The sequence below is a fragment of the Marmota marmota genome, unplaced genomic scaffold (genome assembly GCF_001458135.2).
Source record: "Marmota marmota marmota unplaced genomic scaffold, marMar, whole genome shotgun sequence".
NCBI lineage: Eukaryota > Metazoa > Chordata > Mammalia > Rodentia > Sciuridae > Marmota > Marmota marmota.
The window spans coordinates 1,276,068-1,302,171 of record NW_026000136.1 but is presented as its reverse complement, the minus strand read 5'-3'; the positions used below and the strand labels follow the sequence as shown (position 1 = coordinate 1,302,171).

The 26,104-nt window shown below is 47.4% G+C and overlaps 1 protein-coding gene across 16 annotated transcripts in view; it reads left to right on the top strand.

Annotated features, from left to right (window-relative positions):
- The window catches only part of LOC107155951 (transformation/transcription domain associated protein), a 115,227-nt gene extending 112,185 nt beyond the window's left edge, over positions 1-3,042 (top strand). For all 16 annotated transcript variants that reach the window (XM_048785235.1, XM_048785231.1, XM_048785224.1 and 13 more), the window contains one exon: positions 2,023-3,042. In XM_048785235.1, the coding sequence (XP_048641192.1) occupies positions 2,023-2,307 (285 nt within the window). In that variant the 3' untranslated portion in view covers positions 2,308-3,042. The remainder of the gene's footprint in view (positions 1-2,022) is intronic.
- The last annotated feature ends 23,062 nt before the right edge of the window (positions 3,043-26,104 follow it).

The following is a 26,104-nucleotide window of genomic DNA, read 5'->3' as shown; positions in this document are numbered from 1 at the left end:
TGCCATCCCTGTGCTTGGCCTTGCACTGGCTGCCTCAGCGGGCTCTCAGTTTCTCCTAGCCCTGTGGAAGCGGAGCTGAGGCTTGGGCAGCAGGCACAGCAGAGGTCCAGGAGCTGCGAGGCTGTGGAGGCTGCACGTGAAGTGGGTCCCTCCTGATGCAGCCTGTCCAGCGTCACTCCCAAGGGCTCCGCTCTCTTGATAATAGTGCTGAGCCAGTGCACCCCGGCGCACACCTGGAATCCCTGCAGCTCAGCGGCTAAGGCAGGAGGGTTGTGAGTTCAAAGCCAGCCTCAGCAACTTAGTAAGGCCCTGTCTCAAAATAAGACATAAAAAAGTGCTGGGGGTGTGGCTCGGTGGTTAAGCACCCCAAGTTTCAGTCCCTGGTACAAAAAAAAAAAAAGCGGGGGCTGAGCCCAGCCTCACCTTCTCTCATGAGTACAGGGAGAGAAGGCCTGGCAGTAGGTGGTGCACGTTATAGGCCTCGGGAGAATCAAAACCAGCAGCCTCACTGCTGGTGGGAGGACTCGGCCTGTTGTGCGTGGCCTTTCCCGCTCTCCGCTCCTTCAGCAGTGTCCACCAGGGAGGGTTCAGAACTCACTGCTGTCCAGAAGGCAGCGCCTGGGAAGGCTTTAAGTTCTCTCAAGTGCCTTACACACCCCCTGCTCTAACTAGTGTCCAGCCGCACACATCCCTTGGTGCTGCGTGCTGTTCTGGCCACAGCCGTCCACCTACAGGACTGAGAGAAGGTTCCAGGCCGTGGGCGGCTCCAGGAGGGGGTCTGTTCTGACGTGGCGAATTCTTGCCTGGTTCGGGGACCAGGAAGCGCTTGCTCGGGTTGAACTGTTACGCTTCTGCAAACAGCCATAGGATGATCCCTAGGTGGCATTTCATTTGGAAAGTCGGAAGAGGGCTCTCCACCAGAGGGCCTGTCACCACCCTGGGAGTTTGCAGAACGTGGTGGCATTGATGGGATTTTAGCTCTAGCTCTGGGCTCAGATTTCTTAACAATCTGTATTTAGTGAGTGCCTTTAAGTCTCGCTCAGATGCAGGCCATGGTGGGAGCTGTGAGTGGCTGTGCTAAAAATCACACTCTGTTGACACCAGAGTAAGGTGCAATAACGCCTGCGACCTGTCGGCTGAAAGTGCCTGCCTGGGGACGAAGCTCCACTGGCCAGGCCCTTCACCTTTGCCCTGCTCCCCACTGGCAGCTGGAGTGACCCTTTTAGACAGGAACCAGGTCTTGCCACTCTTCCCAAGACCCTCCTGTAAGTCACTGGAGGACTTGGTCAGAGTAAGGGCCACTGACGAGTCGGGCCAGCAGAGCCTGGCAGACACTGGTCTCTGCCCTTGACGCTTGCCAACTCCTTTACCTTTGCCTGTTTTGTGGGGAGGGAACTTAATACTAAGCCCTGCTCACAAATGGGGAGGCTGAGGTACAGGGTCTAAGTGACTTCCCCAAGGCCACCAGGTGGGAGGTGATGGACCTGAGCTACCAACCTGATGTGCTGAGTGAGACCCAGGCAGTAGCCACCTGTTGCTGACCCTCCAAGCTAACCAGGGCAGCATGGCATCCACGGCCTCGCTCGGCTGCTCTGCCTGTGGCACCCTCACTTCCTTCTGGTCTTGGGTGAGAGCCTCCTGGTGCTCCTGGGAGAACCTCTCCCCCTCCTGCCCACCCTGCCCTGCTCTCCGCAATGCCCATGGCCCCACCTCATGATGTGTAGTTGGTTGGAGTGGGAGCCCATAAGCCAGCACATGGGTTTTCTGTCCTCTTCACTCTTGGCCAGCACTCGGCCGGCCCGCAGATGTGGTAAGTGGAGCCGGTCAGGCAAGGCCGCACGTTCCACCTGGACGCTGTTGCCTGGTGCTGCGGAGACTGGTTGGAAGTGTTGTGTGTGGCCACGGCTCCCAGTAGAGGAGGGGCTGTGGTGCCCAGGCTAGGCAGGGCCCTGGTGGCCTGCTGTGGAGCTGCCCTGGGTGTCCCTGGTGAGCAGGAGTCATTGCCCTCTCTCCTTCACACAGGTGGACGGCATTCTGAAGACTGTGCTCCGGGACGAGATCATTGCTTGGCACAAAAAAACCCAGGAGGACACCTCCTCTCCTCTCTCGGCCGCCGGACAGCCTGAGAACATGGACAGCCAGCAGCTGGTCACCCTGGTGCAGAAAGCTGTCACCGCCATCATGACCCGCCTGCACAACCTGGCCCAGTTTGAAGGCGGGGAGAGCAAGGTGAACACCCTGGTGGCCGCTGCAAACAGCCTGGACAATCTGTGCCGCATGGACCCCGCCTGGCACCCATGGCTGTGACCGCTGGGCTGCCCCACCATCTGGAATGTGAAGGCGCCTCTCGGGCTCTGTGCCGCTGGCTGCTGTGGCCTCTGTCTGCCTTGTTCATCTTACAACAGTCTTGCAGGTTTGCTGAGTTGCAGTTATTTTCCTGGAAGTGTGTGTGTGAAAGAAGGGAGCCACACTGTGGCTCGGGCCACTAGAAATGACGGAGCCAAACTTACCTAAGCTTTTTAAACGCCTTTTTAAGGAGCCAGGATCCCTGGCCTGGAGTTTTTGTGAGTTCTTTTTTACGGAGCCCCTCCCTGTGGGCGGCAGCTGGACTGCAGGAGCCAGCGCCGTCTTCCCGCAGCTCCCCAGAGCGCCGTGCAGCCCTGCTCCTGCGCAAGAGCCCCTGGCGGTGCAGGAGAGCCAGAGAATCCGAGCCAGAGCGCCCATCCCCGCCAGCTTGGGGAATCTGCGCGGTGTCCACTGTGGGGAAGGCCCTTCCCCGCTTGAACACAGGTTTGGATTCGGCGGAGTGGACACCAACCCTGTAGGTTGGCAGCGGGTCTTGGGCTCTTCACTCCTGGCTCAATGTCTCTTAGATCTTTACTATCACTGTACCTGAAAAAATCATTCTTCCTAATTTAAAAAGAAAACAGCAATGAAAATTTGTCCCTTTAGTCTTCTGTTATGTTCACATTTTTATAAATCTGAGCATTGTTCTAAATTTGTACAGCGTGATTTTTTTAGAATAAATATTTTATAAAAGGGTTTGTCGTCCTGTTTCTGTGAGTTGTTTTTTCTGCCTTGACATCCCTCAGCTCCTCGGGGACTTGGGGCCCCAGGAACAGTGAGGGGTGTGGCTTCTTGGTGAAGGCACAAGCTGCCTGGGCAGGCGCAGCGCCCCTGTGCCTGACGTTGGCAGCGCACCCAGTTCCCACGCTTCATGGCTGCTGCTGCTGCGTGGTGTGCACAGAGCTCGCCAAGACCTCAGCTGCTTGGTTCCACCAGCCCCACCCCTTCATCTGGTGTGGACCTGGCCAGGCCAGTCACTCCAGGGCAGCAGCATGGACAGAGCACAGAGCCCCTGACCTGGCGGACACGGGACAGTCTCCGGCACAGGTGGTGACACCCATGGGACGGGGAGAAGGCCTCACTCCATTCCAACACGCACTGCGGCTTCCCACTGAAGTACAAGGTCCCCACGAGGAACAAACGCAACTCTGGGCGTGCCTTGTGGCCAGTCAGCAAGGCCACCCTGTGTGCACTCTGGATTCTCACAGCCTTCCTTCTCTTCCCTGGTGACCCTCACTGGCCTGGGTTCTGGGGAGCATGGCTGCTGTCCCCAAGGCAGGTGTCAACCGCGGTTGTGTTGCTGGATGTGACCTGGGTGCAGGCTCCTTTGCAGCAGGGGCCGCAGCTGCGACCCTAGAAGTCCACATTGGTTCCCAGGCCTCAGGAGATAGGTGGACTGTCCGTCCACTTGAGAAAAGGGATTTCCAGCTCCGAGGGTGAGTAGCTTGTCCAGGGTCCCAGAGCCAACAGAGGAGACCAGGCTTGAACCTCCTCCAGTTTGACTCCACGTACCAAGCTGTACCCCGGACGCAGTCAGGGGCTGAGGGCCAACTCTGCCGTCTGATGGGACTCTCCCTCTCTGTCTTTGCAGCTAATTTGTGTTTCCCATTTCTTGGTGACAGCTGGCTTCGTCAGACCAGGTCTCGGATTTTGGAGTGACAGGAGCTGTGATTGAGGACTGGTGTCCCAGGTGTCTCACTGGGGCGGTCGCCCTGTGCCCTCGCTGAGCCTGCTGTGCAGTGAGGTGTACACAGAGAGGACCCGGGCTGTCGGGGTGCAGGAGCACAGGCTCCCTACCTTGGAGGGCCAGAGTCACCCGGGGTTCCTTGCCAGGTTCAGCCAATCTGCCCCAGGCAACACCCAAACCATAGCCAGTGCAGAGTCTTGCCAGGGACGCATCTTCTGTGTTTCAAGAAGCGGAAGGAGTGAGGACCCGGAGTTGGGAGGCCTGGAGCCAGCACCTCCTGACCACGAGTCGGCTTCCTCACCCAGTTGGGGACAGCCCGGTAAAGGGCTCAGTCACAGGCCCACATGTGTTCTAAGGTTCACCAACTATCATTTTGAGGTACTGCTAAGCTTTTGGTTTTTATAGTGATGAAATATACACAACAAAGTTGATCATTTTGACCTTTAAGTGTCCAGCCCACTGGCTTTGAGTAGTTCACACTGCTATGCGGCCATCGCCACGTCCCCTCCAGGCCTTCCTCAGCCTCCCACACTGAAACTGCAACCCTGTCTTCCCCACGCCCAGCTCCTCACCACCACCACCTGCTTTCTGTCACATCACTTGACCACTCTGGGGACCTCATGTCTTGTTGGTGACTGACTGATCTCACATGACGTCCTCAGCATTCATCCTGTTAACAGTGGCGAGGTTTTTTTTGAAAAGCTACATAGTGTCCTTTGGCTGCTTAAGCCACATTTCTTTTATCTGCTTATCATTGATGGACACTTGGGTTGGTTCCGTCCTTGACCACTGTGAATAATGCTGCTAGGGATGTAGGTGGGAGTGTTTGTTTAAGTCCCTGCTTCTAATCCTTGTGGTCACATATGCAGAATTGCGTAATCGTGCAGTGACCACCGTTTTCCAGGGCAGTTGTGCCCTTCATGTTCCCTCCAGGAATACACGAGGCTTCTCGTTCTCGTTTCTCCACACCCCTGGCAACAGTTATTTTCTGGTTTTTGTCTGTATTTTATTTACTTGTTGATGTGGTTCTGGGGATTGAGCCCAGGGGCACTTTCCCATTGAGCTGATCTCCAGGTTTTTTTTTTTGTTTTTGTTTTTTATTAAGCCAGGGTCTCACTAAGTTGGCAGGCTGGCCTTGAACCTGAGACCCTCCTGCCTCAGCCTCCTGGCTTGCTGGGATTATAGGCGTGCTCCACCCTGCCTGGCTTGACTTTTTTTTTTTAAAGAAGGCATCCTAATGGATGTGAAATTGTATCTCTGGTGGTTTGGATTTGCGTTTTCTAATGAATGATGTTGAACAACTTTCATGTGCGTATTAGCCAGTTAGTTATATATCTTTTATGTCTCGAAGGACTAGGGATGAGAATGAGCCCCAGGTAGATACGTGACTTGGAAATGCTCACTGCATGGACCACCTTTTCCCTCTTGGTAGTATTCTTTTTTGTGCAAATAAAAAAATTTATTTATATATATAATTTGTACTGTGGATTGAACCCAGGGTGCTTTAACCAATCAGCCACATCCCTGTCTTTTTTATTCTTTATCTTAAGGTAAAGTCTCCTTGAGTTGCTGAAGCTGGCCTTGAACTTGCCAGCCTCTGAGTCCCTGGGATAGCAGGCAGGGGCCACCGCACCTGGCAGTTTTTCCTCGCAGTGAAGAGCCATTTTGTTCTCTGTCAGCAGAGAACTCTTATTCCCCTGCCTCCGGCCTTCCTTGCAGGATTTCTCTTGGAAATCTTCATGGTCTTATTGATCGCTCACATGGGGTGACCTGCTTTTCTCAGCTCTTGCTTTCAAGATGTCCTCTTTGTCCTTCAGCAGTGTGATCGGCGTGGGCCTTGGCGTGGGTCTCTTGGAGTTTATCAAGCCTCTGACTTTCGTGTGTCCCACAATCCCCTGGGCTCGCTCGCTTGTCTCTGTTCCTTTCCCCTTCTCCTCCCCTGCGTAGTGATTTCAGGTGCCGTCTTGGAGCTCACTGGTGTCCCTCCTGCTGGTTGAGAACTGCTGTTGCCCCGTGGTGATGTCACAGCTTCAGTGCTGCAGTTCTCAGCTCCAGGATGTCTGAATGGCTCTTTATCACAATCTCTTTGTTGATGTTGCCATTTTGTTCATGGATGTGTATCTGTGTACAGCCCAGGGTTATGAGGTAAATTGTGGAATGGCTAAAGCTGTGTGTCTGTCTTCAGGGGCGATCTCTGTAGATAGGTTTTGTTCCCCTGAATTTCCCCTGGTTTTCTTGTCTGTATCTTTTGATCGTTCGTTGACAGCTGGGTACTTGAGGAAACCGCCACCTTACCTGTCTCTGCAGGTGGCTCCTCCGGGCTCCTCCTGCGGCCTTTGTGGTTTTGTGTTTGTTTTTATTCTTCCACAGGCACAGCTGCGTCTTGGCTGCTTCTCATGGGTTAGTGCTTCCTCAGTCGGTCCACTCCTTGGTGACCCAGGCCCCGTGTCCTCAGGCCCCTTAAATAAAGTCTATTTGTAAAGTAAGCCCCAAAGAATTAAAATTGTTGTCAAGTTTCATTTAAGCACTTGGAGAGTCATTTAACTGTACGTTGGACTAAAGAGAAAATCCAAAATCACCTTAGAGATGACAAGAAATTGCTCTAAGTCAATAGAAGAAACTCATTAAGTAGCAAAACAAAATACTACCATAATGCTACAAGTAAGACGGAGGTAAGTCAGCATGAAGATCAACATTTTCAGGCCAGGCGTAGTGGCACAGGCCTGTAACCCAGGCAGGAGGATCAGGAGTTCAAAGTCAGCCTCAGCAACTTAGCAAGGCGCTAACAGTGAGACCCTGTCTTTCAATAAAATACAAAATAGGGCTGGGGATGTGGTTCAGTGGTTGAGAGCCCCTGAGTTCAATCTCCTATACAAAAAAAGAGAGAGAGAGATTCACATTTTGGGGCTGAAGTTGTGACTCAGTGGCAGAGCGCTTGCCTAGCATGTGTGAGGCACTGAGTTTGATTCTCAGCACCACATAAAAATAAATAAATAAAATAAAGGTCCAATAACAACTAAAAACAAAAAAATTAAAGATTCACATTTTGGGGCTGGGGATGTGACTCAAGCGGTAGCGTGCTCGCCTGGCATGTGCGGGGCGCTGGGTTCGATCCTCAGCACCACATAAAAATTAAATAAAGATGTGTGTCCACTGAAAAACTGAAAAATAAATATTAAAAAATTCTCTCTCTTTAAAAAAATAAAAAAGATTCACATTATCATAATGTGCACTTATAAACCGTATCTTGAGCTGCCCCCAACAGGAGGACACAGACGTGGTGAGCTTACAGGTTCACGCGTAAGTGTCTTCAGTTGCTCATCATGGCTCTGAGAGTCGTCTACCAAGATCCTAAATGGAACCACTGGAAGTCCCTGATGTAAAGTCAGTGGCACTGACAGAAACCACGATTACTTTAGCAGAGAGGTGGCAACACATGGGAAGGGTGGTGGCTCTGGCCCAGGCCGTGCGAACGCCAGGTAGACTCCACTGCCTGGTGTAGACCTTCCCGTGGCCAGTGCAAGGTGTGCTGGGCCAGCAAGGCCCCTGGAGGAGAGTCCTTGGGAGCACTGTCTTCATTTTCCAGAATGTGGGCAGGACTGGGCGCTCTTGCTCAGGAAGAGACAAGGAAGAGGACCAGAGCCCTGCCCATGGGCGTGGCCTGACACTCAGAGGTGGCCGTGGCCGGTGGAGAGTACCTTCTCTGGAGGCCTGAACCTGTGGGGACACTGCTGGGCCCAGCAGCTCACCGTGTCCTTGTACCCTGGCAGTAATGGATGCTCTTTCCCCTCCAGAGCCTGGTGTCCACAGGGTTCCTTGACGGCCACCTCCGCCTCCAGCCAGGGCTTCGCCTGGAACACCCAGGATGCAGGAATTCTCAAAATGCTCTACTTTTTATTCCTTCCTGGTAATTTTTGTGTGAAATCTCCATTTTCTACTCCTAAGTTATCACGCATATTTCTCTTGTGGAAAATCAGCTGGTGTTGAGAGTGGCTACTGAGGCCATCAGGGTGTCTGGGAGAATTGTGGTCTCTTAGCCCGTGTCCAGCTTGTCCCATGTGTGGCTGACCTTTGAAATTGCTGCAGGTAGTCTCTCCACAGGAAACGCACTTTGGTTGAATATCCAGCAGATTCCTTCCCATACCTGGTGGACTTTCTGTCAGAACTTAATACTTTGGGCTGGGCTGTGGCTCAGTGCTAGGTGCTCGCCCAGCCTGCACGAGGCCAGATGGAAAAAGAGAACTCAGTACGTTCTGCTTCCTACTCTGTTTTGACCACAGTGGAAACGTTTTGTGGTGGACTTTTAATGTGGTCTTTGGGGTTTTTTTTGTTGTTTGTTTTCCTTTGTTTATTTTGGTACCAGGGATTGAAACCAGGGTGCTTAATCACTGAGCGACATCCCAGCCCTTTTTATTTTGAGATGGGACCTTGCGAAGTTGCTGAGTCTGGCCTTGATCCTCCTGCCTCAGCCTCCTGAGGCGCATGGACCACCGTGCCCTCCTTAATGCAGTCCCTTAATGGCACCAGTATCTTTATTGCTCTTCGCTATTTCAGCATATATTTAGTTACTTATTTTTAACTAAATATATGAAAGAAAAAAAGAATATAATCCTCCCGTCAGTTTTTTCAGAAGACCCTTCTGCTCGACTGAGGGCTCTGTTTCCTGAGTAGCCGTTGTGTCCAGGTCTGAGTTCCCGCCAGGAGCTCTGCAGGGACTGGCTGCTGCCTCCTGGGCCCAGCATACATTGATCCTGTCTCAGTGGCAGCAGGGCTGACCCAGGGCTCGGCCACCCCCCCACCCGCCTCAGAGTCACCAGGAGGCCACCCTCGGGCTGCTTGGGCCTGTTCACGTCTGTGTATTCAGTACACCTGTCCCCTCTCCTCTCCTGACCTTGGGCTTCTTTTGACAGCAGCCTTGTGCTTCCCCGAAGTCCAGAATTTTGATTGGAGCCTTTCTGATGCCATCTGAAGTTGGGCTCCTCCCTTCGCTGAGTTTCGCAGGCTGCTTAGTCGTGGTCGCTGCACGATGTGCTGGAAGGCGTCTCATGAAGGCCAGACCTTCTCACACCGCCTTCAGCTCTTCTAGACTTGGTTATTTAGTTCTTTGCTGTGCCCCTCCCCTGACTCAGGCAATGGCAAGGCCCTACTGAGGTGGATGGCGCAAGGCGTCCATCCTCTGGAGGAGCACAGTATGTTTCTGGGAATGGGCTGGTTTGTTTTTGTATTCCTTTAATAAGTATAGTCGCGACTTCTCATATGACCATTAAGTATGAAGGAAAAAACATGACTTTCCCAATTAATGCAACTACTTCTAAAGAATAGATCTGTTTGCTCTAAATGAAATGATTCAGCTGTGGAGCGTAAATTGTTAATGTTTAATGAAAAACTCCTTGTATTCCTGTCAAGGAAGTTTTTGAGAAATAAAATTAAAATCTAGAGAAGAAGAATTAATGTTAAGAAGACAGATTAGTGCTTGGTACTGGGCAATTTGTTCTTGTTCCTGTGCACAATGGTTTGTGCTCTTACTCTTGTTTGATTAAAATTAATAACAAGTTAACCACTTGCCATAATCATGGCACCGGTTCCAGTCAGTAAGTCAAGAAAGAATAGTCAAGGTATAGGCCAATAGTCTGGGACATTTCTAACTATTATTAAAAGCTAACTAAGCAGAAACAGCTCAAAGCAAAACACGAACTGAAAGGAAAAATGCTTGCTTATGCATAAGCCAAGATACATTCTTCTAATTGTAGCTGCGTAATACTTTGTTTCTTTGAATAATGATTCCTGTTTTGTAACCACAAAGCACTGTGAGCCTGCCAAAATGAAAAGTATATATGACTAACTTCACAAGTAAAGATTGGGATTCAGCACCTTCACTTTGGTGTCTGTGTTGTTTCTCCACCCCCACTTTCGCCGACTCCTCATCATCTGTTAGTCTCCTGAGACCCCCTGTTGGAGCTGGACTCCGACAGTTCTTTGCAAAACTCTTGACTTTAAGCCCAGTGAAGATTTGGGACTTTCCCACTGGTGGCCTCGTGGTACATTTCTTTTGGTCTTTCTCCCTGCCTGGCTACCCCAATATTGCCCTGGGGCCTCCAGATTGGTTTCACTTGAAGCTGGACTCAAGCGTGTCCCTCCCTCCAAAGGGCAGAGGCTCTGGTGGCAGCTCCTAGGCAAACAGACTTTCATGATGACAAATGAAGGACAGCCCTCACTGTCACCACCACTGTGTGAGGCGGAGGGCATGGCTTGCTGCAGTCTCCTGTAGCAGTGTCACTACCTGGAACCTTGTCCCCAAGGCAGCACAACACAGCACTGCAGTTGTTGACAAGCAGGTGGTGGTTTCTCATCTGCTGGATGAGAACAGGCCCCTAGGAGGCAGAGGTGGCATTTGGGACTCGAGCTGCCCACCTGACTCTCTCAGGAGTGCCTGCCCACAGTGAGTGGAATAAGGGACAGAGTCAGGGGCAGCCCTGTTAGAGGGTCGAGGCGGCATCTGGGAGAGACCAGGGTGCTTGGATGTACTGGGGTCTGGTCATCAGCATCCATCCAGTGCCCCGCTCCCCAGCAGCGCCTACCTTAGCGCCTGCCACACTTGGCCAGAGCCAGAGCAGGGCCTCAGGAACAGGAGGCTGCCCAGGAAGGTGCATGGAGCAGGGAAGGCTGCAGGACCCCAGGAGAGCAGAGGTGGAGAGCAGAGCCCTGGGCAGGGTGGGAAAGTGACAACTCGCTCATGTTACAGAATTTCGGAGAGGACTCAGGGATGCAGGCCTGTGATCCCAGTGACGCAGGAGACAGAAGCAGGAGGATTGCAAGTTCACGGCCAGCCGAGGCCACTTAGACCCTGTCTTAAATTTGGGGCGTAGCTCAGGAGTGGACGGCTTGCCTAGCACGTGCAAGACCCTAGTTTCAATCCACAGTATTACAAAAAAAAAAAAAAATAAGGGGGACTAAATGCAACACAGGAGCAGAAAGGTCTGTCCAAGTCACCCAGCACTGCCTGTGTCCAGGGCATCGGGCAGCAAGAAAGCCTGGTCAGGCAGGGGCAGCAGGGCTTCCCAGCTCTCGGGCAGGGTGAGGACACACGTCCCGGTGGCTTTTCTCTGCAGGGCAGGTGTGTTTCTCTGGACTTGCTGTGGTCTGCGCCTGGGCTGCTTGTCCAGCATCACCAGACCTCCCAGGGCAGGAGGTCATTTGGGGTCTCATTCTCTAGTCAACCTTGTTTTTCTAGAACTTTTGCTTCCTGTATCATTTCCTCTTCTTATTTATGTGAATCTAATTTTGTAGGTAAGACAACAGAGGCCCAGTCATGCCCTAGAGTTCCAGCTGTGACCTGTGGACTGGATTCAAGACCCTCCCAACTCTACTGCTCCCACAAAGTCACCAAGGACAGAGCCTCCATCCCTGGGGGCTCAGGAGCATGGCCGTGCCTGTGCCTGGAGACTGGTTCTGGTAGGTGCCAGCAGGACCAGGCTGAGAGCCATTGGGCAGCTGAGAGCCCTTGCCTGGTCCCCTGTGTTCCCCAGGGGCCGCCTGGCTGGGTGGAGATGCTAAGCCATCACCCGGTTCCCACAAGAGCTTCTGCCATGGAGAAGAGACACAGACGTGGTGGAGTTGAGTGGCCCTGCCTGCTACTCTGACCACAGGTGCACCAATAGGCTTAGAGACAGAGAGCTGGTGACTCCCTCGGGATGTCTCACCTGCATGGTGAGCCCCTTGCCTTCAAGGCTGTGGTCTCAGAAAATGGGGCCTTGGGAGGTGATTGGATTATGAGAGAAGAGGAGTCCTTGAGAACGGGGTTTGTGCCCTTAGATAAGGGGCCCAGAGAAACCCTTACCCCCTCCAGGGGAGGACACAGTGAGAAGACACCAACCATGACCCAAGAAGCGGCCCTCACCAGACACCAAACCTGCTGGAGACTTGACCTTGGACTTGTCAGATATCAGAACTGTAACAAAAACATCTGCTGCTTTCCAGCCTCCTGGGTTCTGCTCCTTTTGGAAAGGAGCACGGACTTGCATGTATGAGAGTGACAGCCGTGATTGACAGGCCCTTCCCATAGAACACACAGCCCTGGGAATTACGTGGGCGAGCCTCAAGTTTACAAACAAGGAAACTGAGGCACCAGTTAAATAATGTGTCCAGGGTCGAGTAACAAAGCCAGGAATTGGTCCCAGCTTCCAGCTCTGCCTTTGATAACGTCATGACATAGACGTGGAAAACATCTGTCCACATTCGGATCTGGGTGTGATCATCAGGTAAAACACGGGAGCCGGAAGCTGTTAGTGCAGCTGCCCTCAGGGGCACAAAGCTCGTGTTGGGAGATCAGAGGGTGAAGGAACAAACTCGATGTCTCAGGATAGCTGGCAGCTAGGCCGGGAGGTGAGGGGCAGGCAACAGGGGCCGACTTCACAGGAAAAAAAGGTGAACTTGGGAGAAACTGCCTGTTGGTCCTTTGTACAGTGATGCCCTCCTGGGACACTGAGAGGAGGCAGGAGCCACCGCTCCCCAGCGACACGACCACCAGGAGCACAGCAGACACGGTGGTGCTGAGCAGTGAGGCTGGGGAGAGGTGATTGGGGCTTTCCAGTGGAGGATGTGTGTGTCGGAATGTGGCCTCTTCATAGCAAGCATCTGTTTAAAACTTGAGCACCCACAACACCGGGATCAAAACCTGAAAATATTCTGAATTGTAAAAACTGTGATGAACCAGACACCTGTCTGTCATCTGGAGCACAGTGTCCCCTCAGAAGTGGAGCACAGGACTAGTCCGCTGAGTCTGGATACACTGTGTTCCTGTGACTGTTCCCAGGAGGGAGATCAAAATAAACATGACCAGAGTTGTTGAGAGCCACAGCCAAAGGGGCCCCAGCAAACTTTCAGACTGCCAGCTGATGATTGGCTCACAAAGGCCCCAGCAACTTCTAGCTGATTGGCTCCTCTGCGGTGATGCTCATTGGGCTGTTTCCCCGCCCTTTCAGACTATGGAGCTGCTCATTGGGGGACATTTTTGGCTCTGCCCACGCGACCCAGCCAATCGGCCTCAAGAGCAGGAGGAGTGGGGGAGGTTGAGAGGCTTGTGGGAAGCAGGTGGTGGCAGTTGGGCTCTGAAGGTTTTTCCTGAGGAGCTGTTTTGTTTGGGGTGTGTGGTTCTAAAAATAAAGTTCGTTTCTTTTGACAAGTGGCTCCTGAATTGTGCCCAGCCAGACTGCGGCACAGAGTGACACCAGAAAGATGGCAGAGCTGGCACCAAAGCTCTCTCCACCACTTCAGCGTAGACTGACAGGGTCCCCAGAGGTGACCAGCTAGCAGCCAGGTGAGCAATAAGGACTTCATCCTACCAATATGAGGCTTGGTGTTTTGATCACCAGGAGCAGACAGGGGCAGGCTCTGCCACCTCCCCCGCCCCAGCCTGAAGTGGCTTCCCAGTCTAGAGGAGTGGCCTCCCTTGTTTGGGAGCCAGACATTTAAGGAATGAAAAGCAACTGTGTGGGCAACCTCTATGACCTGAGGGTGGCTCCAGCCAACAAGCAGGAGGAGGCCAGGTCCCTCAGTCACAGCGGGAAGGCAGGCTGTGCCTTGGCTGCAGCTGCAGGGTAATTCAGCATATTTTTCATCAGAAACACTGGGAGCCGTGGCAACAAGCTGATCATGTTCAAAATGCTGAAGGGGAAAAAAACTATCAGCAATTCATACCCAGCAAAACTGTCCTTTGAAAATGAGAAATTAAGACATTCCTAAGTTAATGTCCATTAGCACTTCCTTGCAGGACATGATGGAGACCCTCAGGTTGAAATACGGCCTAGGGCTCCTAGTCGAGGTGACCATCAGCCAGCTGGAGAGCCGGGATTCAGGCAGTGGGGACACTACTCTGTGAGGTGGGTGAAAGAGGGATTTCACTAATACTCAATTTTGGACAGTGTCTTGGAGACTCGCGAGTTTGGGTACATTAAACAGAGAGACTCCATTGGATCCCAGCTGGGAGTACCAGAGCCTTAGAGGCCCTGGCTCAGCACAGGGAGAATGCAGAGAAACTCAGAGTTAGTACAGAAAGTCCCCAGATCAGACAAGCAGCCTGCCCACAGCTGACCCAGAGACTGCATTGTCCCTTAGAGGTGAAAAGCCCCCCATCCTCACCTGGCCACGGGAGCTGAGGCAGCCACACTGCGCTGCTGCTGCACAGACGGCTGCAGGGTCCCTGCAGGTGCCTGCCGCAGGACCTGCCATCCCTCGAAGGTGAAAGCAGGACAGGCTCAGAGATTTAACCCAGGGGGTTCAAGTCAGAAAAGCAAAGGGGAGCCCAACTTGCTTTCCCCTTGACTCTGGTGGCTCCGGTGTGCCGCAGTCTGGCTGGGCACAAATCATGAGCCACTCAAGCAGGAACAAACTTATTTCCGAACTCCTTCAAACCACACTAACCGGCCTTCCCCTAGGACACACCACACACCAAACGGAAATCCCCCCTCCGGCACTTCCCCAACCAACACGAACTCCCCAGAGGAATCCCCGCAAGAACTCCAAAGTAGCGCGGAGCCTGAGGCGGACATCAGGGATCTAATATACAATTGAATACACGGCTTAACATAACCATCATCATCTCAATGGCTTGCTGGCGTCACCTCTCAACCACTCTGTTCTGGCAAAAATGCCATGCGTCATTCTGACTTGGCTATGGCTCTCAGCACCCATGACCAGCTGAAGCGGGTCGGGGATCTTCATAGGAGGTGGGTGGACATGTTCGGGGACTAAGCCTGGGAGGCTTTAAAGGCTGTGTGTGGGCAGCAACCAGGGTGAAGGTTGGGCTCCCCGGCGCTGGGAGTAGGATCCCAGGGAGGCTCCTGAGATCCAGATCTCTGCTGGGAAGCAGAGCTGCCCGGCCCTGGGTGTGCTGACCTTACTTCACCAGAATGGTCACTACCCAGCAAAAGCCCCACCTGGGGGACTCCACTCAGAACTCTGCAGGCCCCGCGGGAGGGGGGGGCCTGGCCTGTGCAGACAAAACTAGCAGGCAATGCTTCTCCTCCCACCCTTCCTCACACTGGGGAGAAGAGAAGCTGAGAATTTTTGAACTCCAACTGGCGATTTGGTGAGCTACACAAAAAGAAGGGCTTAACAGCCCCTGGTCCTTACTCTTCCGCTGGGCTGGGCTCAGGTAGTTGGGCAGAGACCATGTTTATTCCGCCCCAGTGAAACAGGCTCCTTAATTGCTCATTAGGAATCTTCTCTTTTCCGTGTGCGCTCGCGCATGTGCTGATTGATTCATGGACATGTTTCTTTTTATTCTCACTTGTAGTATTTTTAAAATGCAGTCTTGCGAGGGTTAGAGTTTGGTCAGAATATTTTGGTTTTGTGTTGTGCTGTTAACAGCCAAATTCTATTGCTCTTTTATTCTTTTTTACTTCAAGTTTTTCTCCTTCCTTATAACAGCCACATCCTACATCTCTTCTGCATTCCTTGGGTTCATTTTTTGATGTTGAACTCCTTTCTACCTTCCTGTCACATTTTCTCTTAATCAACTGAATTCTTGCCGTCTTTTAGCACTAGTTGGTTTACATAGTGCTTGCCCCATCATTACTGCTGTGGATGCCAGAGTTGACACCCGTTGTTTGATTTAATGCCACATATTATACATGGTTACCTATGGCAATTGCTGTCATTTCTGCTTTTTGTGGTAATTGACATTGTAGACATCAGAAGGAACTAAGAATTTAGTTTAATGCTTTATATTGTTTGCATTGGTTGTTGCAGTTATTCCTTGTCCCCTAATCTGAGAGATACTGGAAACCTACAGGGACACTACAAGTTCACGGGGTAGAAACTCTGCTGAACTAAACCGAAAGACAGCGCACCTGCTCTACACACAAATTAATTACACTCAATCTTCAGCTGTACTTTAACACAAAGAGTAGAAGAGACAAAAACCCAAACTAATGACCAGGCCCCAAGTACAAAGAGCCAGGGGTGGGCCCCCAGGTCCCGCCTACAGACGGGCCCCCAAGTCCCGCCTACAGACATCCACTGCTACAGCAGAAATGGGGAAATAACACAAAGACTGTGGATCCCACTCTGGCAAGGGGATCACAATCCAGATCGCTCCAGGACTCGAGCAACTGAAGATGGTGCCTAAAAAAAAAGAGGTGGAGGAATCCAGTTGACACACAAGACCAAGACCTCTGAGCACCTGAGAAAACAGGCAAACAAATCCCCCAACAAGGGAACTCACTGATAGTGAGGTAGACAAAAACCCAGAGAAAGATTATAAAATACTGATTATCAAAATGTTCAATGAAAAGAGAGCAATTACAGGAGATGATAGACCATTTTAATAAAGAAATAGAAATAGTGAAGAGAAACCAAGCAGGTCTTCTGGAAATGAAAGACAAGATCAATCAAATTTCAGACTCACCTGAAGGTATCAACAAAGGACAAGATGATGTAGAAAACAGAACCTCAGGCATTGAAGACAGAACTTCAGGCATTGAAGATAGGCTGTAAAGGGGAAAAAATTATGGAACTTGACCAGAAATCAGAACTCTGGGGCAACTTTATATGATCTGAGAATCATTAGGATAGAAGAGAACATGGAGATACAAACTAAAGGCGTAAAGAACATTCTCAATGAGATGGTTACAGAAAACTTCTCCCATATCAGACACAAGGTAGACATCAACATACAGAAGCTCGTAGGCCGAATGAGAAGTTCACTGAGACCCAGCATGATCAAAATGCCTAACAAGGGAAGAATAGTAAAACCTGCAAGAGAGAAACAACAGCTCACATATTGAGACAAACAAGGCTCTCTTCTGATTTCTCTGCTCAAACCCTAAAATCAAGGAGGGCCTGGAATGAGATATTCTAAGCCCCAAAAGAAAACAACTGTCAGCCAAGGTTACTATACCTAGCAAAAGTTAAGGGGGAAATAAAGACATTCCATGGCAAGATAAACTAAAAAAAACTCAGAAGTAGCAAACCAGCATTACAAAGATAAACTTCACACAGAGGAATGAAAAAAACAATTCTCAAAGCCCACACAGGAAGTTCAACAGAAGAGTAATCCACTAAGTGAGAATCAAGACAGGATAAAATATAGCAAAAAACCAAAATGGCAGGAAACCACAAACACATGTCCATACTAATAATGCTGAATCAAATACACAGATCAGCAGACTGGATCAAAGAACAAAGTCCAACTATTACGATTTACAAGAGACCCACAGGCAAAGACACCCACAGGCTCAAGTAAAAAGGATGGCAAAAAATATTCCGGGCATATGGTTCAAGAAAACAAGCAAGACTATCTATTCTCATATCTGACAAAGTAGATAGATTTCAAAGAAAGGCTGATGTTTTCAAGATGGCGGAATAGAGGAGGCCGCTTTCCTGCCTGTTCCAAGGCGTGAAACCAAGAAAGCAGACAGGCAGCTTCTCAGCAAGTGAGGTCCTAGAAACCTTCAAGGACATAAGTCCATGGTAGAAATTCTATTGCCTCAGCTCCATACTGTTGAGATGGTTAGACACACAAACAACATGAAGAAGCAAGGGAACAAATCACCCCCCAAAACCAAGATACTCCAATAACAGAATCCATCAACACCACAGTGGAAGAGATGTCAGATAAGGAGTTCAGAACACACACAGTTAAACTGACCTGCAAAGTAAAGGACGGTATAAAGAGTGAAATCAGAAAATACAGGAAGTAAAAGATCAATAGAGATTCTAGGAGGAAAAAGACAAGCAAAAATCCTTGAAATGAAGGAATCACTAAACCGAATTAATAATTCAAAGTATATCACCAACAGACTAGGTCACTTGTAAGACAGAGTTTCAGGCAATGAAGACAAAATAAATAATCTTGAAAACAAAGTTGACCATGGAGAAAAGGTGTGAGAGACGAAGAAATATGGAATAACCCAAAAAGACCAACTTTAAGATTTATTGGGATAGATGAAGAAAGAAATTAAAGGGATACAAATAGGAAAAGAACTCACACTATCCTTATTTGCTGATGACATGAGCTTATATTTAAAGACCCAAAAAACTTCACCAGAAAACTTACATAAATGAATTCAGTAGTAGCAGGATATAAAATTGACACCTATAAATCATGTTCCTATACATCAGTGATGAATCCACTGAAAGATAAATTAGGAAAACTATCCCATTCACAATGCCTCAAAGAAAATAAATTATTTGGACATCAATCCAACAAAAGAGGTGAAAGACCCCTACAATTAAAATTACAGAACACTAAAGAAAGAAATTAAAGACCACCTTAGAAGATGGAAAGATCTCCCATGTTCTTGGACAGGGAGAATTAATACTGTCAAAATAGCAATACTACCAAAAGTGCTATAGAGATTTAATGCAAATTCCTATTAAGGTTCTAATGATGTTCTTCATAGAAATAGAAAAAGCAATCATGAAATTCATTTGGAAAAATAAGAATCCCAGAATAGCCAAAGTAATCCTCAGAGAGAAAAGTGAAGCAGGAAGCATCACAATACCAGACTTCAAATTATACTACAGAGCTATAGTTTAAAAAAAAAAAAAAACTGGCATGGGCCGGGTTTAGTGCTGTATACCTGTAATCCCAGTGACTCTGGAGGCCTCTGAAGCAGGAGGATCACAAGTTCATAGCCAGGCTCAACAAAAGCAAGGGCTGAGCAACTCAGTGAGACCTCTGTCTCTAAATAAAATACAAAATAGGGCTGGGGATGTGGCTCAGCATATTTAGTGACACAGTCACATCAATGTTCAAATAGCTCAATTCACAATAGCAAAGTTATGGAACCAACTTAGGTGCCCCCCCATAGATGTATGGATTAAGAAAATATGTCATATATACACAGTGGAATGTTACTCAGCCATAAAGAAGAATGAAATTATTGCCCTGGAGACTCTCATGCTAAGTGAAATAAGCCAATCCCAAAGAATCAAAAGCTGAATTTCTCTTTTATATGCAGATGCTAACTGAAAATAAGAGGGTGGACTAGGGAAGAATAGAGGTACTCGATTAGATAGAGGGGAGTGAAGGGAGGAGAGGGGTATGGGGGTAGGTAGAATGAATCGGACATTATTACCCTATGCACACATATAATTACATGACCAGTGTAACTCTACATCAGGTACAACCAGAAGAATGGGAAGTTATACTTCATGTATTATGATGTGTCAAAATAAAGTCTAGTTATACAGACATGTATAACTAAAATGAATGAATGAATGAACAAATAAATAAATAAAAGAGACAAAGGAGGACATTACATCTTAGCAAAGGGAACAGTCCAACAAGAAGATAAAACCATAGTAAACTCAAAGAATTCAGTAAAGTAGCAGGATATAAAATTAACCACCCATAAATCGTGTTCCTATACATGTTGATGCACCCAATTACTCCACCAGATTTCTAGAGCTTAGAAATGAATTTAGCAAAGTAGGACATAAGATCAACACCCATAAATCAATAGCTTTCCTATACTCCAAGAGTGATTCAGTCAAGGAAGAAATCAGGAAAACCATTCCATTCACAGTAAACCACTCCCCCCCAAAAAAAGAAAAAACTTGGAAATTAACCATGGAGGTAAAAGAGCTCTACAATGAAAATCATAGAACACTGAAGAAAGTGAAGCCCTTAGAAGATGGAAAAACAATCCATGTTCTTGAAAGGCAGAATTAATACTGTCAAAATGGCCATATACAAAAGCAATATACAGATTCAATGCAATCCCCATCGAAATACCAATGACATTCTTCACAGAAATATTTTTAAAAAACCAATTATTAAATTCATTTGGAAGAATAAGAGAACCAGAATAGCCAAAGCAATACTCAGCAAGAAAAGTGAAGCAGGAGGCATCCCAACACCTGATATAAAACTACACTCCAGAGCTGTGGTAACAAAACATAGCACTGTCATCAAAATAGACATGATGACCAGTGGAACAGAACAGAAGACAGGAAGAAATCTAGAGCCATCTGATATTCAGCAAAGGTGCCAAAATAATATCTTGGAGAAAAGATGGTCTTTTTAACAAATGGTGCTCTGCTAGGAAAACTGGTTGGCTATATGTAGAAAAATGAAATCAGACCCCCATCTTTTACCCTGTAGCAAGCTCAAATTGAAATAGACCAAAGATTTAGAAATTAGGTCTGAAGACTTACAACTGCTAGAAGAAAACATAGGGCCAACATTCATCCATATAGGTGCTGGCATAGAAATTCCTTAACAAGACGCCCAAAGCACAAGAAATAAAATCAACAATCAATAAGTGAGATGCCATTAAACTAAAACGCTTCTGCACTGCTAAGGAAACAGGAGGTTAGGAGAGCCTACAGAATGGGAGGAGATCTTGGCTAGCTCCTTCTCCAATGGGGGATTAATATCCAGAATATATAAAGAACTCTACAAAAAATGAATAATCCAACCAACAAGTAGGCAAAAGAACCAAAAAGAAACTTCTCAATAGAAGAAACGCAAAAGGCCAATAAATACATGAAACAGTGTTCAACATTTCTAGCAGTCAGGGAAATGCAACTCAAAACTACATTAAGATTCCCTCTTGCTCCAGTTGGAATGGCAATGATCAAGAACACAAACAACAATGCTGGCGAGGTTGTGGGGAGAGGAACACGTGTACATGGTACTAGTTTGCAGTCCTACCAACAACCACTCTGGAAAGCAGTTTGGAGAATCCTCAACAAACTAGGGATGGAACCATCGTGTGACCCAGCTATCTCACTCCAATCAGCATACTACAGTGACACAGCCACATCAGTGTTTAGCTAAATTATGGAATCAACCCAGATGTAGGTGAATGGATTAAAAAATTGTGATATACATATGTGTGTGTGTATACATGTATGTATGTACACACACACACACAAAGGAGTTCTCTCAGCCATTAAAAAGAATGATATTATTGGGGCTGGGGATGTGGCTCAAGTAGTAGCGCACTCGCCTGGCATGCATGCGGCGCGGGTTCGATCCTCAGCACCACATACAAACAAAGATGTTGTGTCTGCCGAAAAACTAAAAAATAAATATTAAAAAATTCTCTCTCTCTCTCTCTCTCTTAAAAAAAAAAGAATGATATTATGGCATTTTCAGTAAAAGGATAAAAATGGAGACTATTACTCTAAGTAAAATTAACCAAACTCAGAAACTCAAAGGTTGAAAGTTCTCTCTCATATGTGGAAGCTAGAGTAAAATAAGAGAGAGGAGCAGGTAAGGGCAAGATTTCATAAAGAACCTAATCAAATACAAAATCACAGGTGAGTGAAAGGAAGCCTATCTAGTAGAGAAGAAGGGGAGGGGGAAGGACGGGGGGGGGGGGGGGGGCAGGGGGGAAGGATGAAATCAACTTGAGGTGCCTGAGTATGTAGGGATGAACCCAACCACTACTATGTATAACCATAAAGATCTAATTTTTTTTTTAAGTTATATGTGATTCTGCAATCTGTATTTGGGATAAAAATGGGAGTTCATAACCCACTCGAATCAAATGTATGAAATATGATACGTCAAGAGCTTTGTAATGTTTTGAACAACCAATAAAAAATAAATTAAAAAAAAGTTATGGTGACAAAAAAATAAAAGCAGCACTAGACAGTAACTCAAAGCTGTAAGAAAAAAATAACAATCTGCAGTATATAGATGGGCAATTATAAATGCTAGTATTATAATTTTGGTTTTTTTATTTATACATGATTCACAAAACAAATGCATTAACAAGTGCTAACATGTTACTGGTGATGCAGTGCATTATAAAGTAATTAGTGACATCAGTTAGCAGTAAGGGGAGATGCTAGGAGCAGAGGTTTTGTGTGCTATTGAAGTTAAGCTGGTATAATTCAGATTTGAGTGCGTCATGTTAGCATGCTAGGTGTAATATCATCTCCATGTCACTATACAAAATGAACTAGATCAAAAAAATGATGGAGAGAAACAACCCGCACCCATCTCCAGTTGCCCCTACCCGTAATTACTGAAGTAGATTAAACTTTTCCAGTCAAGAGATTGGAGATGGCAGATGGAAAACTCAAGGCCTTCATTCCCCTATGGAAACGCCTTCCTAGGAGCTCTGGAAAGTCAAGGCCTGCCACAGGGAGGTGAGCACCCCAGCCACAGTCAAAACGGAAACTTTGTAGCATTTTTATTGACCCAATTCCTAGCTTCCTCTCTTGCACCACAAGGAAGGAAGGGAACAGAACTTACTTGCAATGTCTCAGCTTCTCTGTGGGCTTCCCAAGGGGCTGGTTTCTGTTTCCTGACTTACCTTAGCCAGGAAACATGGCATGGTTCAGATTGCAGGCTGGCAATGCCTCGGAGGACAGTGGCAGGCGCCACCACCTAAGAGCTGCCAGGGGACTACAGAGCTTGGGTACCTGGGACAGGAGACTGGGCAAAGGACCTCAAGAAGTGTAGGTGAGAAATTAAGATGTTTAAAAGCAGCTATGGATACGGGTACCTGCGAAAGAGGGTGCTGACACAGAGGCCCAAAGCAGAGCATGTGTTCAGAAAGGACCCTAGACTAGGCCATCACCTTGGCGATACCACCTGTCAGAACACCCCCTGCTAATGAGTGAAGGTTTCCACACCTCTCTTCAGACTTAAGACATGACTGTTTTTTCAGGTGCCTCATTTTCCAAACACTAGATCTCAAGGAATCCCAATAAATGGGAAAAACATGGCTCATTCAAAGGGACAAAATTTATCTCCAGAAATATTCCTGAGAAAAACAAAACCATCAGACTTGTTAGAAAAGACTTAAATGATCTTAAATATGCTCAGAGAGGTAAAGGAGACCACAAAGAACTACAGAATCAGGACAGTGATGTATGAAAAAATTTCAACAAAGAAACAGCAATTCTTAAACAGAAACAAGCAAATTCTGGAGCTGAAAAAATACAGTAACAATTCAAAAGTTCAATATAGTGGTTGAAAAGCAGGTTTATATATGTAAAAGAATCAGTAAACTTTGAGAAATTCATTTGAAATCATGAGATTGAAGGAGCAAAAAATAAAAAGAGAAGAAAAGTAAAAGAACCCAAGGTGCCGTCCAAGAAGACCAATTTGGCATTATGGAAATTCCAGAAAGAGAACAGAGAGGAAGGAGCAGAGTGCTCACTTGAAGAAATAATGGGAGAAAACTCCCCAAATTTGACAAAAGCAATGGACATGCAAAAGAAGCTCAATGAATTCCAACAAGGCAAACCCAAAGGGACCTAGAGCAAACCCTGAAGAATTAAAGTGTGAAATAATAGAGCTGTACAACAGTAGGAGGCTTCTTACCCACTTCCAATGATGACTGAAACAACTAGACAGATACAGTCAGTATAGAAATGCAGGTCTTGAGCACCTCCACAGACCCACTGGACTAACATACACAACACCCCACCAACAGCAGCAAAATACACCACCTTCTCTAGTATACATGGAAGGTTCTCCAGAAAAGACCATAAGACAACTCTCACTGAGTTTTAGAAGACTGAGATCATATGAAGCATTCAATTCCGATGACAAGGGAATAAATCTAGAAATCATTAAGAAGGAAACTGGGAAATGCAGAAATATATAAAAATGAATCAAAGAGCCAAAGAATAAATCACCTGAAGACAACTGAAAACGAAGACAGAACCCACCAGAATGCACGGGTGCAGCCACGGCAGTGGGGAGAAGGCAACTTCAGCCGAAATGTGTATATCAGCAAAGGAGAAAGGTCTCAAGTGAGGAGCCTCCTTTACACCTCAAAAAAAAACAGGAAAAAACTAGACCCAAAGCTAGCAGAGTGCGGGTGGGTGTGAGCAGGAAAGTAGAAAACTGTTGAGAGCCAAGGCTGATCAGAATGACGCCTGGCATTTGCCAGAGGGAATGTTTGAAAGGTGACGCCAGCGAACCATTGAGATGATGATTTGAGTTAAGCTATATATAATTGCTGTGATGCTGGATTGATTGTATTGTATATTTGACCTTTACTGGTGGGCAATGGGGCGGCTCTTGCTACTTTACTGGCGGGCAATGGGGCACCTGCTACTTTGGAGTTCTCGCGGGGATTCCCAGAGAGTTTCCATTGGTTGGGGAAGTGCCGGAGGAGGGATTTCCGGTGTGGAGGGTTTCTGGAAGGGCCTCGTGGGTGGCGTTGGTGGAAAAGTGCGCGTGCAGTGCCGGTGAGAGTTGAAATAAAGTAGTTGCCATTTGAACCTACAAGGCTTTGTGGCGACTCGGTTATTCGTTCCCAGCCAGACTGCGGCAGTCCGCGGAGTCCAGAGTAATTCTTTGAAAAGATCAACAAGATTGGAAAAGCTTTAGCTTGATGACGAAGATAAGAAACAAATCAGTTAAAATTAAAAAAGACATTATTTCCAATTTTACAGAAACAAAGCTGAGGGTACTGTGAACCAACTACATGCCAACAAATGGCTCACCTAGACCAAGACGGCACCAGACAAAACCTGATGGAAAAGGAGTGATGGGAGATTTTTTTATTACTGACCCAAAGAAAAGCCCAGGACCAGATGGCTTCACTGGGGAATTCTATCAAACATTAAAGAGTTGACACCAATTCTCAAACCTTTCCAAAGAACTGAGGAGGAGAGAATGCCTCCCAAATTATTTCATGAAGCCAGCATGACTCTGACCCCAGAGCCAAAGACATGAAGAAAGTACAGACCAATATCCCTATGAAGAGAAATGGAAGAATTCTCAACACTGTGTTAACAAAGGGAGCCCAAAAGCATATTAAAAAGAATTACTTACGACGACTAGGTGGAATTTACCTAGGAATGGAAGGGTGGCTCCGTATAAGAAAATCAATTGCTGTCACACATTATCTAAAAGGATAGGGGAAATGAAACGTGCCTTAATCGATGCAGACATTCAACAGTGAGCAAGATGAAGGCGCCCCCTCCCCCACCACTCCTCTATGTTGCCCTGGAAAGTGTGAGCAGGTCTGTCAAGTAAGAGAAAGAAGTCAAGGCATCCAAGTCAGAAGGACCAGTTTATGAGTGACAAGATCCTTTACAAAGAAAACCCCAAGGAATCCATAAGAAGCCAGTAGAACTAATAGATTCAGCAAGTTACAGGATTGGCCAGCACAGAACACACCAGTGTTTCCATACATCAGCAATGAATGCTCCAAACAGGATTATAATCGCATCTAGAAGAATTCCTAGGAGTCCAGGTAACCAAGGAGGTGAGAACCTTGCCACTTGTGCTGAAAACAGCAGAACATCATGGAAAGAAAATAAACCCTAAGCAAATGGAAAAACCCCTCATGTTCATGGGTTCAAGGACTTAACATGATGAAGATGATCCACAGTGTCAATGCCATCCCATTACAATTCCAACAGCCTTTTTCACAGAAAATCCATTCTTGAATTCATATAGAAATTCAAGGGGCCTCAAATAGCCAAAAGGATCTTGAAAATTACTAACTTGGAGGACTCACACTTTTTGACTCTGAGAAGTACTGCAGAGCTATAGTAATTAAAACAGTATATAGTAGTGGCATAGAGAAAGACATAACAGACCAATGCCACAAAATTGACCGTGGACACCAGGATCCATTTCTGGTCTATTAGTTTTCAATGTGCTACCCTGATCACTAGCTGGGGAGTCTGAAACTTTCAGTGTATGGTACAAGGAAAACTAGACATCCACATGCAAAACCATGAAGTTGAATCCTTACCTGGCCCCACATACAAAAATTTAAATGGATTAAAGACCTAAGCTTAAGCACAAACTATAAAACTTAGAAGAAAACTCTGAGAAAAATCTTCAACCACTGGTTAAAACTCCTCCAGTTTTCCTGGGGGAGGCCGACTAATAAATACATTGGTTGGTCCTGCCTTTTGGCTGTTTTGAATAAAGCTTTTCATGAACACATCTCTATTGGAATCCTTGCTGTCAGTTCTTTCGCAGGCATACCTGGGAGTGGAACTGCTGTGTCACATGATGATGCCAAACTGGATTTGGCAATAATTTCTTAGGTCTGAAACCAGAATCACATGCAAACAAATTAAATGGGTTAACCGAAATTAAGAACTTTCGTGCATCAAAGGACAATATGGAAA